A 15,877-nucleotide genomic window follows, 5' to 3' on the forward strand; every position below is an offset into this window, starting at 1 on the left:
TCTAGTCTCATCCGCTACAGAAGGGAGAATGCTCTCAGTCTGGGAGACTTTCTCCGCCCATACCCATCACTCGGAGAGAAACCGATGATGGTCTTGGTCACCAATCTGTTCACCTCAACTGTTGCGAGCTGGTTCTAGTGTGCTTGCAACAGACCCAGCACAGCACAGATCCACTTCTGGAATCTTAAGCTAAATGTGTCCCAAGACACACATTTTGTAGTCCTGGCATCATGAAAGGCAGAGGCCCCAACCTACATACAGGTTTGCTTCCATACCAAAAACGCCTCCAGACACGGGAACTTGGGAGCAGAGGCAACAGCTCCGCTTGAACCTCAGAAACCAAATGTGCCTCCAGACACACAGACCCCTTAGACGGCCGAGGCTGTGGCCTCTAAGGTTCTCTTGTACCAAACCGCCTCCTGACTCTGCATCAGATTGCTTGCGCTGGCATCTGCTTACATAGACCCATATTAAGTCACCACCGAGTGGTAGACACAGACGACATTTGGTAGCACTGACTGCCAGCTTCACGGTAATGCGTACCCCTAGCGCGTCTCTGCTTGGGTGGGAATGTTTTGAGCAAAACACTATGTGTTACTCCATACTCCCCGCCCTCCATGGAACTTCTTGACCCCAACAAATGGGGGGGGGGGGGGGACTTCTTGACCCCAACAAATGGGGGGGGGGGGGGGGGAGTTTGCCCAGTCGGTAGAGGCGCTGGCTTCAAAACCGGTTGTTACTATCAGCGTGGGTTCAACCCCCAAGTTCGGCGCGGGATGTGTCCCAGAGTCAACTTTGTGCAGACTCCCCTCGGTGTCCGAACACCCCCGTGTGCACGCATGCGCACGATAAAGATCCCAGGGTAGATGATTTACGTGTTTCGTTGTGGTTCCTATCCTGTTGGTTTGTCTGTTTGCTTTTTGTTTTGTTTTGTTTTTTGTTTAAATACTGTTAATTACAGGTTTTTTTTTTTTCTTAGCGTAGCAAAACAAGCATAAAGGAGACTATTCCTGTCGATAAGAGCTCTAGTTGATAAAGATGTGGTTTGTTAGTGTGTTCTGTTATTCTTTTGTTGTTTAATTAAGTTCACTGTTTGCTGTGCCTGCGTGCACTACCAGTGTGCGTGTGACTTAATAAATAAAAAACCTTGAAACCTTGAAACCTCTGAGTAGACTGGCGCAACATTACGTGGTTTAATTACCCAGTGGCTGTTCTCGCTGGTTATTAACAGCTATTGTGTTTTCAGCGTAGCATTAAGGTCTGCTGTTTTGACAAGAGAAGTGTAATGCCGACGAGCAGAAGACGACAGTAACAGCTATTGTGTTTTCAGCGTAGCAATAGGGCCTGCTGTTTTGACAAGACAAGTGTGATGCAGACGAGTGGAAGACGACAGTCCGTCACGATGAGTGTCTGGCTGAAGCTCTTACTGGGCGCTGTGTTGTGGGCGGCAGAATCGACCTGCAATTTTGAGATACTTTACAACATGCCTGTAAGTGTGTGTGTGTGTGTGTGTGTGTGTATGTGTGTGTGTGTGTTGTGTGTGTGTGTGTGTGTGTGTGTGTGTGTGTGTGTGTGTGTATGTGTGTGTGTGTGTGTGTGTGTGTGTGTGTGTGTGTTGTGTTTGTGTGTGTGTGTATGTGTGTTTTGTGTTTTTTGTCTGAGTGTGTGTGTAGGCTGCAGTAAGCCTAACATTTGGAAATACTTTACAACATAAAAAGAAAGAAAAAATACTGCACTCAGGTGAGCAAGGAGAACCATTAATTGTTACATTTTCTCTTTCTTTCCAGTTGAGTTTGTGCTCGAGTTTGGGGTTTGACTGAATGAAACAACCTGCCTTTCTTGTTTTTTTATTTTGAATTTTGGACTTTGGCATGCAATCTCTTGTAAAATCCACATAAACAGTTGTGACCCTCAACCGATCTTTGTGTAACAGTTGATACAAAAACAAAAAAACACGTTGCCCAATGTACTATTTTTCTTCCAGGTTCTGCAGACGCTAGGAATTCCCCTGAGTCTGGTGTCACTGACAGGGCTTATTTCTGGTCCCTCCGCCCTGCTGCTTTTGCCTTTTATTGGCTGGATCACAGACAAAGGTTCGAATCCAAGACGCCGCAAGAAAGCAGCCATGATTTTTGCAGCTGCTGTCCTTTTTCTGGGGATGAGTCTCCTCATCGTTGCAAACTTGTTGCATCTGTCTGATCTGATGCGATACAGTGAAATGCAGGGCTCCCCGAGCGATCTCCTGCCTCTTTGGAATGCATCTGCCAAAAGCGAATTACTACTACACAACGAAACCAGTCCATTCAATGTGTCCACAATTCCAAATGATAGTCTCGGATATGAAAACAGCATACTTGTCTCATCTTCGTCATCGAGGAATTCTGAGAGCGTTCCATTTACAGCAGTTCTATCGAGCGAAGCAGCGGGGAATGAAACAGGACAGAATGAACCGAGTAAAAATCCGTCTGAGGTTAGTCACTAATCTTGTTAATGTTAATGTTCTCTTTTGCATGTTTTATTGAGTCTGATACGTAATCGGTTTGGGCCATACAAAAATGATATTACTTTCAATTATGTAAAGTTAGTGTTAATGGATGAATTCCGAAAATAACTCCATCAGGATTGTATGGGTTGTGAGAGAGTGACCTGTCCTTGCAATCTTTGTAGACAAACAAGGGAGGGACCAATCACTAGCGATGGTTGTGCCGGAAACACGTGCGTATCTCCACGTATTTCCGACACAACCCTCGCTAGTGATTGGTCCCTTCATTGTTTATCTGCCGTTTTCACAGAAAAGGTAACTCTTCCACAACCAATGCAAACTCGACGGAGTTATTTCCGAAAATCGTTTATTAGATTGCATCGTTGGTGCGCGTGTGTGTATTTGTGTGTGTGTGTGTGTATGTGTGTGTGTGTGTATGCATGGGTGTGCGTGCGTGCGTGCGCGTGCATGCGCGTGCGTGCGTGCGTGCGTGCGTACGTGCGTGCGTGCGTGCGTGCGTGTGTTTTTCTTTTGGTACATCGCTGTGACCTCTGGCGAGATTCATAAGTGTTCATTATTATATTATTATTATTGTTATTGATATTTTTATTATTATTATTTAAGTTATTGAGACATCCCAGTGCACTAAGGGATTTATAGAGCAAATCGAGAAAATTCATTATTGAACGAAGCGCATAGCGCTGAGTTCAATAATTATTTTCGAGATTTGCTCTATAAATCCCTTAGTGCACTGGGATTGTTTCAATAACGATATTGTCGGTACCGCCAGAGAAAAAAAGAAGATACAACACGCACATTCTGCTACGCGCATTTGAATAGGCATAACTGTGTGGTGAGGTCGTGGAAGATTTACTTTTGCGTGGGCTGTCTCAAGTGTGTCGTGCTTTCGTCACACGCAAACTCTTGTTTTAATTTCTGTTGGTAAATTCCAGTGTAGCGTTAAGCTAAACAGTGATGATCTTTCAGAGAGACCTCATTTGAACTCGGAGAAAGGACTGTGTTCTTAGTTATTTGCGATTCGAAACCTCCAGTCAAGCTTCGACGGATTGACTGTGCAGAGTGACTCCCCTTGAATTGGCTAACCCCAAGGTCGACGGTTAGCACATTTTCAAAATAAATGTGGCATGTTTCTCGTGTGGTATCTTCACTCATCGGGGAGTCTGGTACTAAATATGAACGGTAAGAATGCTCTGAACCCTACACGTATTATATCCCCATCGTTTTTTCGTTCACATTTGCCCAACATGTTAATTTGCTGAGCGGGGTTTATGTCGTCTGCTAGGCTATGGCAATCGAACCACTGCGTCTGCAGTCTCATTTCAAAAACAAAAATTGCTCGTCACGTTGCACTGAGTCTGCACGCATGAGGCAGGCTGGTAAGACTTATATATGGTACTAGAGGAATACCCGGCTTCGCCGGGTAGCCGGCTTCGCCGGGAAGAAGTAGAGCCGAATACACCGTACGAAGGAAGGGAGATAAACGCGCAAAACACTGGAGAAGATAAGGAAGAGTTACTGGGAATGGATGAAAGCGTTGTGGGCAGTGACCTTCTAAAAATAGTAACGGGAATATGGATTGACGCCACACGAAGGAAGGGAGATAAACGCAAAACACTGGAGAAGATAAGGAAGAGTTACTGGGAATGGATCTGGGAAGATGAACAGAAAAACCAAAATCGGTTCAGCGCTGCGCGCTGAGAGCACGTGTTGAAAATTCTCATCGACCAGGTTGTGTCCGGGGTCTACCTGAATATGCCCACCAAATTTGAAGCAGATCCATCGAGAACTTTGGCCGTGCATCGCGAACACACACACACACACACAGACACACAGACACACAGACACAAGTCGTATATATATATATATACTAGATGATTACCCGCTTCGCCGGGTACCGGCTTCGCCGGGAAGAAGTAGAGCCGAATACCAGGCTGCGCCTGGGACCCGGCTTTGCCGGGTGTACGCCGGCTTTGCCGGCGCACGAAGGAAAGGAGATAAACGCGCAAAACACTGGAGACCTTCTAAAAATAGCAACGTGCAGTGACCTTCTAAAAATAGTAACGTAGTAACGGGAATATGGATTGACGCCACACGGAGGAAGGGAGATAATCGAGGCTGAAAACACTGGAGAAGATAAGGAAGAGTTACTGGTAGTGGATCCCGAAAAAAAAAGAACAAAAATCGGTTCAGCGCGCACAGCGCTGCGCGCTGAGAGCACGTGTTGAAATATCTCATCGATGAGGTTGTGTCCGGGATGTAGCTGAATACGGTGTCCAAGTTTGAAAAAGATCCACCGAGAACTTTGGCCGTGCATCGCGAACAGACAGACAGACAGACAGACAGACAGACAGACAGACAGACAGACAGACACAAGTCGTATATATATATAGATAGAAGAACGTTCTAAACCCTACACGTTTTCGATTCCGATTGTTCTTGCCTTGAAATAATAATTCGGAAACCATTCATTTACTGAACTGATGCAGTCGTATTTCAGTGTAGCCTAGTCTACTACGTATATTCCAAATGCTGATCTAGCTGGTACGTTATCGGAATAACACTTGTGTTTTCTGTTAGCTACTGGGAATTGTATACTAACTCATCATTTCGTAATGTGGATAATAAGCTACATGCCACTAGCACGGCATAATTATGAGAAGAATCTTCGCAAGTCGAAACTGAAAAATTAGACACAGCGGATTCTATTTTTAGATCAGTGGCAACTGTGGCACAGGCCCTTGCAATCTGTCAGAAAAAAACCACTTCTGCTTTAATTGAGAAGCAGGACATTTATGGTCATTTGGTATTGTGGAGAATATAAGCTACATGTCATTTATTAATTCTGAGGATGAGAGTACAGTCTCGCTTAGGCAAACGGCGGAAGAATACGCTCTGTGGAAAAGTTAGCGCACTCTTGGAGTGCGCTAACAGTTTTAGCGCATCGCCATTAGCCAATCAACTGGTTCACGGCAGATCAGTCATGTGACACCAGTACTTACTGACAATTATTATTATTATTATTGCGACATCACAGTGCGCTAAGAGATTTAATAACGATATTGTCAGTAACGACAATAGATTAGAACGTTTGAAAAGGCACATTTTTCTGCCAGCGTTTGGATCAATTGTGGACAGGTCGAGTTAGATCTACTTTTGTGTGTGTGTCGGCTTTGCACATTTCGGGGGTATTGACGGTTTCATCGCCGACCATGCATTTTACGATTTGATTACCCTCTGTACCGTTTCATCGAGTAGCAACTAACAGTATGAGTTACAGTTGTGCGAAATGTACCCGTTAGCATACAGTTTCACTTATGTATTAATTATTGGTATAAAAAACAACATGTACCGAAATGTTCTATGCTCCCCAAAAAATGAACGACCCCCAAGCAACTGAGTGGCGTCCCCTGATGTCAAACGACTCAAAGTGACACGTTCGTTCCCTCATTCGCAAACAAATAAAGTTGGCATGTTATTTCTCGCAATGCACCTGCATTCATCTGGGAGGTTGGTGCTATGATTACATGGTAAGAATGTTTTGAAGCCTTCGCGTATTCTGTTTACATCGTAGTTGTCTTGAAATATGCGAAAACCGTTCATTTCAGTCCTGAACTGATGATGTCGTCTGCTACATACGAGTAGGACAGTCTATTGAATCAGTCGACTTCCAAATGCTGCTTTGTCCAGCTCGAAATCTGTTCCAAAAATAACCTTCTGCTTTTAGCCGCGGGAAATTTTAGGGTCAAGCAATCATTGTTTGGTATTGTAGAGACGATAAGCTACATGCCACTAACACAGCGGCTGAGAAGAATCTTCGCAAGTCGAAAGAAGAGGCCAGACTCACTGTGGCACAGGCGCATGAAATCTGTCAGAAAAAACACTTCTGCTTTTAGCCGCGGGACATTTAGGGTCAAGCATCATTTGGTAATGTGGAGAAGATAAGCTACATGTCACTAACACGGAGGATGAGAAGAATCTTCTCAAATCAAAAGAAGGGGCACAGCCTCGCTTTGGAAAAGGGCGGAAGAATACGCTCTCTGGAAAAGTTAGCGCACTCTTGGAGTGCGCTAACAGTTTTAAGCGCATTGCCATTAGCCAATCAACTGTTTCACATCAGTCATGTGACACCAGTACTTACTGACAATTATTATTATTATTATTTAAGTTATTGAGACATCCCAGTGCACTAAGGGATTTATAGAGCAAATCGAGAAAATTCATTATTGAACGAAGCGCATAGCGCTGAGTTCAATAATTATTTTCGAGATTTGCTCTATAAATCCCTTAGTGCACTGGGATTGTTTCAATAACGATATTGTCAGTACCGCCATAGAAAAAAGAAGATTCCAAACGCACATTTTGCAACGCGCATTTGAATAGGCATAACTGTGTGGTCAGGTCGTGTACAGTAAAGATCTACTTTTGTGTGGGGTGTCTCAAGTGTGTCGTGCTTTCGTCACACGCATTTTAATTTCTGTTGGTAAATTCCAGTGTAGCGTTAATCTGAACAGTGATGATCTTTCAGAGAGACCTCATTTGAACTCGGAGAAAGGATTTGCGATTCGAAACCTCCAGTCGAGCTTCGACGGATGGACTGTGCGGAGTGACTCCCCTTGAATTGACTCGAAGGACTCGACGGTTCGCACATTTTCAAAACAAATGTGGCATATTTCTCGTGTTGTATCTTCACTCATCGGGGAGTCTGATACTAAATATGAACGGTAAGAATGCTCTGAACCCTACACGTATTATATCCCCATCGTTTTTTTCGTTCACATTTGCCCAACATGTTAATTTGCTGAGCGGGGTTAATGTCGTCTGCTAGTGCTAGGCTACCTGAGCAATCGAACCACTGCAGTCTGCACTGAGTCTGCACGCTGGTAATAAGTCTTATATATGGTAAGAACGTTCTGAACCTTACACGTTTTTGATTACGATTGTTCTTTCCTTTTAAATAATAGCTCGGAAACCATTCATTTACTGAACTGATGTAGTCGTATTTCCGTGTAGTCTGCTACAGAGTCGATCGAGTCAGTCTTCCAAACTGGTCTAGCTGGTACGTTATCGGAATAACACTTGTGTTTTCTGTTAGCCGCTGGGAATTGTATACTAACTCATCATTTGGTAATGTGGATGATAAGCTACATGCCAATAACACGGCATATGAGAAGAATCTATGCAAGTCGGCGAAAATTAGATGAAACACAGCGGCTTCTATTTTTAGATCACTGGCACTGGCACAGGCACATGCAATCTGTCAGAAAAAAAAACACTTCTGCTTTAATTGAGAAGCAGGGAATTTATGGTCATTTGGTATTGTGGAGAATATAAGCTACATGTCATTAATTAATTCTGAGGATGAGAGCACAGTCTCGCTTAGGCAAAGGGCGGAAGAATACGCTCTGTGGAAAAGTTAGCGCACTCCAAGAGTGCGCTAACAGTTTTAGCGCATTGCCATTAGCCAATCAACTGGTTCACATCAGTCATGTGACACCAGTACTTACTGACAATTATTATTATTATTATTATTATTATTATTATTATTATTATTATTATTATTATTTAAGTTATTGAGACATCCCAGTGCACTAAGGGATTTATAGAGCAAATCGAGAAAATTCATTATTGAACGAAGCGCATAGCGCTGAGTTCAATAATTATTTTCGAGATTTGCTCTATAAATCCCTTAGTGCACTGGGATTGTTTCAATAACGATATTGTCAGTACCGCCATAGAAAAAAGAAGATTCCAAGCGCACATTTTGCAACGCGCATTTGAATAGGCATAACTGTGTGGTCAGGTCGTGTACAGTAAAGATCTACTTTTGTGTGGGGTGTCTCAAGTGTGTCGTGCTTTCGTCACACGCATTTTAATTTCTGTTGGTAAATTCCAGTGTAGCGTTAATCTGAACAGTGATGATCTTTCAGAGAGACCTCATTTGAACTCGGAGAAAGGGCTGTGCTCTTCATTATTTGCGATTCGAAACCTCCAGTCGAGCTTCGACGGATTGACTGTGCGGAGTGACTCCCCTTGAATTGACTCGAACTCGAAGCCGCGGGACTCGACGGTTCGCACATTTTCAAAACAAATGTGGTATATTTTCGTGTTGTATCTTCATTCATCGGGGAGTCTGATACTAAATATGAACGGTAAGAATGCTCTGAACCCTACACGTATTATATCCCCATCGTTTTTTCGTTCACATTTGCCCAACATGTTAATTTGCTGAGCGGGGTTTATGTCGTCTGCTAGGGCAATCAAACCACTGCATGCAGTCTGCACTGACTGAGTCTGCACGCACGAGGCACGCTGGTAATAAGTCTTATAATGGTAAGAACGTTCTGAACCCTACACGTTTTCGATTACGATTGTTCTTGCCTTGAAATAATAATTCGGAAACCATTCATTTACTGAACTGATGCAGTCGTATTTCAGTGTAGTCAGTGCGGCTACGTATGACAGAGTCGATCGAGTCAGTCTTCCCGCAAACTGGTCTAGCTGGTACGTTATCGGAATAACACTTGTGTTTTCTGCTAGCGGATGGGAATTTTATATTAACTCATCATTTGGTAATGTGGATGATAAGCTACATGCCACTAACACGATGAGAAGAATCTATGCAAGTCGGCAAGAATTAGATGAAACCCAGCGGCTTCTATTTTTAGATCAGTGGCAGCCGCACTGTGGCACAGGCACATGCAATCTGTCAGAAAAAAACCACTTCTGCTTTAATTGAGAAGTAGGGAATTTATGGTCATTTGGTATTGTGGAGAATATAAGCTACATGTCAGTAATTAATTCTGAGGATGAGAGCACAGTCTTGCTTAGGTAAAGGGCGTAAGAATACGCTCTGTGGAAAAGTTAGCGCACTCCAAGAGTGCGCTAACAGTTTTAGCGCATCGCCATTAGCCAATCAACTGGTTCACATCAGTCATGTGACACCAGTACTTACTGACAATTATTATTATTATTATTATTATTATTATTATTATTATAATCAATAATAGTAGTACAGTAGAATAAGAATAAGTAGTGGTTGTGGTAGTTGTAGTAGTAGTAGTAGTCGTATTAGTTGTAGGAGTAGTGGTATTATTAATAGTAGTAGTTGTAGAAGTAGTAGTGGTAATAGTAGTGTGTCTGTTACCGCTCATCTGTTGATTGTTTGGTTTTAGTTTTGTTAACTCAGTAAACGTGTTCGTCCGACACTAATTTTCATACAAAAAAGTCTTAATCCACAGGTACCCTTCAAAGCCGGTCTGGTTATGGTGGCGTTCATTCTGCTCGACATAGGGTACGACACCTTAAACGGCTTCACCAAGTCCTTCATACTGACGTGCACCCCTCGCTCTGAACACACCTCTGTTCTCCTTGTCGGACTTGTCATGGCGTCCGCTGGTGGGGTGTCCACGGCAGCTCTAGGGGTGGTGGATTTTGCGTCGCTTCTTGGCTTGTCGCATATAGAAGGGTACGTTTGTTTGAGCTCGGTTGCTGTAGTTGTCTGTGATTATTTTGACCTGTTGTGACCGCTTTTGCTCTTTAGTTAGATACGAAAATTGATTAAGAGCAAGAGCGTATATCCTCAACCTCAACGACACAGACACACCGGTCGTTAGCTGTCGAGTCTTGCAAAGCTAGATCATAATTCAAAACCAGGCATTCTTGACACGAAACTGTTTTGAAGATGTCATTGTTTTAAGTTTTTTTTTAAATAATCAACTAAAAGTAAGTTTAAGGAAAATTATAGTCTAAGCTGAATATTCAAACATTCACAAGAACTTCCACTTATCAGCCTTCAAAAAAGACGAACAAGATGAAAAACAGACAACATACTACAGACGGGTGACCCGTTAGGTTTGGATGTTACTTCAGAGAAGATGGCAAGAATCAATATCTTTGTTGTCAAATTGTTACAGCTGGCAATATAATTATATTCCTGTTCATGTTCTTATCTGCTGCAGTGGCAGTCTTTCCATACAGACTACAGTTCAGGGCGTTGTGGTGATGGTGTTTGTTGTTCTGGGTCTGCTCACCACTCTGCTAACGGGCCGGTATCAGCTCAGTCAAAACTCAAACCACGATGACCTCCATACTTCAAATGATGACTCCAAAGTCAAGACTGAAAGCAGTACCAGCCCTGACGATGAAATGACAAGAAGTTTGTGGTCAGTCACCCTAGCGCACAGTGTTTCTTCACAGAGTAATGCTGGGGTGGACTTTGATCCCATGTTGACGCCTTGGAATGTTGACAACACGGAGTCTTCAGAGAAAAGACTTATCCTGACCGACAAAGGAAAGGACGCGCTTCCCAACTCCCACAATTTGTCCCAGGCTTCTCACTATGGAACACAAGACTCTGCTTCGGGGGTTGCCCTGTTTAAAGACCAAGGCCGCACGCCTCGGGGTTTAAAGGCCAACGTTGCAATAATTTGTATCTCTGCATACCTTTTCTTTGGAGAGCTGTTCCTGTTCACGTACACCAGTTCTGATTTCGCGGGGAAAGCCATCTGTGGGGGTGATCCCAGTGCGCCTCCAGGTTCTGAGAGTCTATCAAGGTAAACATAAAAACAGACGCTAATTAATAACTATGTTAAGGATTGGAATAAATCCCGACTATCTACACTACATGTTACAACAATTCTTCCAGTCTGGTTCTTTAAATTTGTATTGAAAGTCCTAAAACAAGAATGTGACTGATTTTGAAAGCAAAACATGCGAGGCTTTTTGGTATTGGTTATAGGTATTCCTTAAGCATCTTGCTAGGGTTAAGGTACATGTTCTTCATTACTCGTTTACTAAGTGAGAAGAAAGACAAAAACGAAGAGAAAAAGTGGCCTTGATGGAGGTAATATTAGCAGTAGTAGTAGTAGTTGTAGTAGTTGAAGTTGTAGTAGTAGTCGTAACAGTAGTAGTAGTAGCAGCAGCAACATCAATCAATGTGCAGTAGTTGTGGTATAACTCAACCAAAATGTGAAGAGGCGGCTATGTCTATTCAAAGGAACGTTAACCAGCAAGGAGTATACAGAATTTGCTTTAAAACTTTCTGACATGTTCAAGACAATAGATGAGTGACTTTATATGTGTAGAGTTGTAATTTCTACTAAAAGCCACGACAAATAACATTTTGTATTTTGTTAGTAATTCTTAATATTTGTTTCAGGTATCAGGAAGGATTGCGATATGCGTCATGGGGATTCCTCGGCCATTGTTCATCTTATCTTTTGATGTGCATAGTCCAACCTAGAATACTAGCTGTACTAGGTAAGTTAAACACACTTCCATGCGTTTGTATGGTTAAAAGGATATAGCTAAAATGCACCTCCTGGTCAATCCAGGGAGTGAACACCTTTTTTTTTTTTAGGAAGAACAAGAGAGACGGAGTAATAGAAGAATGGAAGATAAGAAAGAATAGACATGACTAATTATTTGAACATTCTCTACCAAAGACGGGCGCAATGGCCAGTGGATAAGGCGCTGGCATCCCAAGCGGAAGGTCGTTGGTTCGAATCCCGGCTGCGCCTGATAGGTTACGGGTGCAGACTTTTTTCCGATCTCCAAGGTCAACGTATGTAGAGACCTGCTAGTGCATGACCCCCCTTCGTGTGTACACGCAAGCACAAGACCAAGTGCGCACGGAAAAGATCCCGTAATCCATGTCTGAGTTCGGTGGGTTATAGAAACACAAAATACCATGCATGCACCCCGAAAGTGGCGCATGGCTGCTTAAATGTGACCCTCCACCACGAAATGAGTCGCATGTCACCTCGCGCGGTTCTGCGCTATAGGCTTTATATAAGTCCGGGGAGTGTCTTGTAACAGTGTGAGGGTCACCTTAGTCACAGGCTTATAACTCAAACAGTTTTTGCTCTTTTCTAAAGCGGGTTTCACCACTGGATAGAGCATAAAAAACTCGTTAGGAAAATGTAAAAATATGAAAATCATGCAAAGGTGATACGCGACTCATTTCGTGGTGGAGGGTCACAAATGGTGGGTCACAAATGGTCATGAAAAAACAATGGTAGTTTCAGCAAATGAACGAAGAAGAAGAAGAAGATTCTCTACCGAAAACTAATACCACTGTTAATATGAGAAATTGCAGTAGTGCTGCATGTAACATAAGGACAAACAAAACAATACAACAGCATAGGATTATATTCAAATACTATGTACTACGTCATTACATTGTTACCCCCCGCGGGTTAGGGGGAAGAATTTACCCGATGCTCCCCAGCATGTCGTAAGAGGCGACTAACGGATTCTGTTTCTCCTTTTACCCTTGTTAAGTGTTTCTTGTATAGAATATAGTCAATTTTTGTAAAGATTTTAGTCAAGCAGTATGTATGAAATGTTAAGTCCTTTGTACTGGAAACTTGCATTCTCCCAGTAAGGTAATATATTGTACTACGTTGCAAGCCCCTGGAGCAAAATTTTGATTAGTGCTTTTGTGAACAAGAAACAATTGACAAGTGGCTCTATCCCCTCTCCCCCCTTTCCCCGTCGCGATATAACCTTTGTGGTTGAAAACGACGTTAAACACCAAATGAAGAAAGAAAGAATTACATTGTTCTCAAGTAAACACCACTTTGCATACAAAACTCTCGCTGTTAAGAAAAGTTGAATGAAACATTCGCTTATAATTTGGCTCACGTAAAGTTGGCTCACGTAAGTGTAGCCTATGCGATGATAAACTTTGTCTGTCTGTGCGTGCGTGCGTGCGTGCGTGCGTGCGTGTGTGTGTGATAGAAACTTTAACATTTCCGAGTCTATGGATAAAGCTCGCATAAGAAGATTACGTCTCGGTCAAAAGTGTTTGACGTGTGTGATAGAAACTATTTGAAGACGTCACATTATGACGTAAGAGGGTTAGACGTCACGCAAAGGAATTACTGAAAGTCTCGGTCATTCTTATTGTGAGCGGGCCGAGACTAGTTGGCAGATCCAGGGTCTCGCTTTCTTGCACAGTTTCACCTATGCTTACTGTGTGTGTGTGTGATTGTGTGTATGTGTGACGGAGTGATTGAGTTTGTGTTACTGTTTGTCGATTTCTTACGTGAGCCTTGAAGGCTTCGCCTCTTGTTCTTCCTTGAAAACGAAGTTTGTTTGCTGTATTATTGTTACGTTGTTGTTGTTGTTGTTGTTGGTAATCTGGTTTTTGGCTCACGAAGTGTAGCCTATGCGATCGTAACTTTGTCTGTCTGTGCGTTTGTGCGTGCGTGTGTGTGTGCGTGTGTGCGTGTGTGTGTGTGTGTATGTCTGTGGTAGAAACTTTAACATTTCCGAGTCTATGTGTGAGTGGTTATCCAAGACTATGGATAAAGCTCGCATAAGATTACGTCACGGTCAAAAGTGTTTGACGTCAATTAATGCATCATGACGGCATGCCTCCCTGTAGTCTTTCTCTCTCGCGTGGTGTGTGTGGTCTCGGTCATTGTTATTTTGAGCGGGCCGAGACTATTTGGCAGTCGTGTCCCTGTAAGTAGGCAACATGCAGACACAGACAGATCTAGATCTAGTGTCTCTCTTTCTTGCACAGTGTCACCTAAGCTTACTGTGTGTGTGGGTGTGTATGTGTGACGGAATGATTGAGTTTGTGTTACTGTTTGTCTATTTCTTACGTGAGCCTTGAAGGCTTCGCCTCTTGTTTTTGTATTTTTTGTGTACAGGTTATCGTGTGGAATTTGTGTTGGCCAACATGATGCTGGCAATAAGTCTAATGACCCTGGCACTGACCGCCAGACTGGAGGTCTTCTTCCTCGCCGCCGTGGTGGCCGGCTTTCAGAGGGCCTGCTTCTACTTCGTCCCTTACGCCGTCATCAATGACGTCGTACAGTCCATGGTGAGCAGGCCGCGTATCCAACAATTATTTTAATCATAATGTGTTGTCTATATGATATAAGCGTGGTCACATTGAAACACGGCATTCAATGGCATCTCACAGTCTTTGATGAGTTTAATACAATGGCAGTGCATATTAATCATACAATGCAAACTCTGATGAGTTTAACTGATAATTTAGTATGTTCCTTGTAGTGTTCTTCTGCTTGGAGATGCTCCACAATCTCGACTTTGTACAGCAGGGAAAGACAGGCTTTGCTGTTTGCGATATCGTATCGAAGTCGAAATGCTTCTTTCTTGGCGTTTCAGCTTCATGGTGAACTGCCGAATATTACTAACAAGGCGAGCTCGAGACGTGTGTGACAGGGTGGCGCAGGCGGTTGCTCTGCATTGATGGAGTTGTCTCCCTGCCAAAGCGTGAGCTCTTTATTGTAGCTTGACGTGTTTGGTACGTTGGAAGACGGCACACAGTGAAATGTGGAGTAGCTGTTTGTGATGGGGTGTGACTGCTGTTGTCACCTTGTATGCTCTTGGGGACCCTATAGCGTACCCATAGTAGTTTGTGTAGGGCTATTAAGTTAGCTCTTAAATTCCCAACTCTGTTTGACTGTGGTTATTCCTCCAAAGGTGATTGTTGTGCTTCGTGCACTCGGTTACACTTACCTTCAGATCTTACCTTGAGCAGTGAAATTGCTAAGATTATGAGGCGTTTTCCTGTTTTTAAGTCTGCAATAAACGAAACAAATCTTATGTTCGCAGGAAGCAAACTCAGGAAGCGGAAAGGAGAAAGTAGGACTGGCCATGTCTCTGGTCAGTGCCTGTATCCCTCTGGTCTACTGCACCATTTACAGCCTGGTGGGACCCCTGGAGGACTTGACTGGTATGGTCACCATTCCGCTGTGGTTGGGAACTGGGCTCGGTTGTCTGTCTTCTGCGGTCTTCCTCTTCCTGGGAAAACTATAGACATGTGTGAATTAATTGTTTTAGATTCAGTCATACTGGAATTGAGAATTGAACAGACTCTCTGCTAAATGACGTCTTTTTAACTGAAATTGTCGACAATGAATCCTGCTTGGTTGGACTCAAGCCATTGATTTGAGCATAGTAACCTTTCACACATGCAGGATGTGACATATATACGTACACTAGATCAGTTTATAAAAGTGAAACATAAACAGCAAGCAACACTGGTTTGGTTTTGTGTTCATATTTTGTTCTAATTGGTTTTAGTTTTTTTTCTTTATTTATATTATTATTTTTATTTTAAGAGTATTGAGCAGAACGCAAAGACATGAGGCATAGCTATTATAGTAAATTATCAATTGTTATCAACATGTTTCTCAGAAGGTTGTGTTACCAAACAATATTGCTATTTCATATGTTACGTGGATTTCCATTGGTCAATTGGGAAAAACTGAGCTCAATGCAAACGTGATAACATTTCCGTCGATATCGACGACCTGTTTCTTGCTTCCCCACTTCAAAAACAAAAACAAAAAAATTTAAAAACAAACAAATATATATAGGAAAATGTAATGATCC

General features: G+C 42.9%; 1 protein-coding gene and 1 long non-coding RNA gene across 2 annotated transcripts; both read left to right on the forward strand.

Moving 5' to 3' along the window:
- The first annotated feature begins 1,234 nt into the window (after nt 1-1,234).
- On the forward strand, nt 1,235-9,962 carry LOC138969010 (uncharacterized). Its single transcript, XR_011456345.1, has 3 exons — nt 1,235-1,489; nt 1,985-2,470; nt 9,742-9,962. It is a non-coding gene; the product is annotated as an uncharacterized lncRNA (long non-coding RNA).
- Nucleotides 9,963-10,481: 519 nt separating this feature from the next.
- Nucleotides 10,482-15,484, forward strand: LOC138969011 (proton-associated sugar transporter A-like). The gene is made up of 4 exons (XM_070341699.1): nt 10,482-11,055; nt 11,661-11,761; nt 14,164-14,336; nt 15,095-15,484. The coding sequence occupies exons 1-4, from the start codon at nt 10,505-10,507 to the stop codon at nt 15,296-15,298; spliced, it is 1,029 nt and encodes a 342-aa protein (XP_070197800.1). The 5' UTR covers nt 10,482-10,504; the 3' UTR covers nt 15,299-15,484.
- Nucleotides 15,485-15,877: the final 393 nt, after the last annotated feature.

The sequence above is a fragment of the Littorina saxatilis genome, linkage group LG6 (assembly GCF_037325665.1).
Source record: "Littorina saxatilis isolate snail1 linkage group LG6, US_GU_Lsax_2.0, whole genome shotgun sequence".
NCBI lineage: Eukaryota > Metazoa > Mollusca > Gastropoda > Littorinimorpha > Littorinidae > Littorina > Littorina saxatilis.

Coding starts and splice junctions, on each gene's coding strand:
- LOC138969011 (XM_070341699.1), top strand. CDS start 10,505: ATGGTGTTTGTTGTTCTGGGTCTGCTCACCACTCTGCTAACGGGCCGG. Junction 11,056..11,660: donor GGTTCTGAGAGTCTATCAAG/GTAAACATAAAA, acceptor TATTTGTTTCAG/GTATCAGGAAGGATTGCGAT. Junction 11,762..14,163: donor TAGAATACTAGCTGTACTAG/GTAAGTTAAACA, acceptor TTTTGTGTACAG/GTTATCGTGTGGAATTTGTG.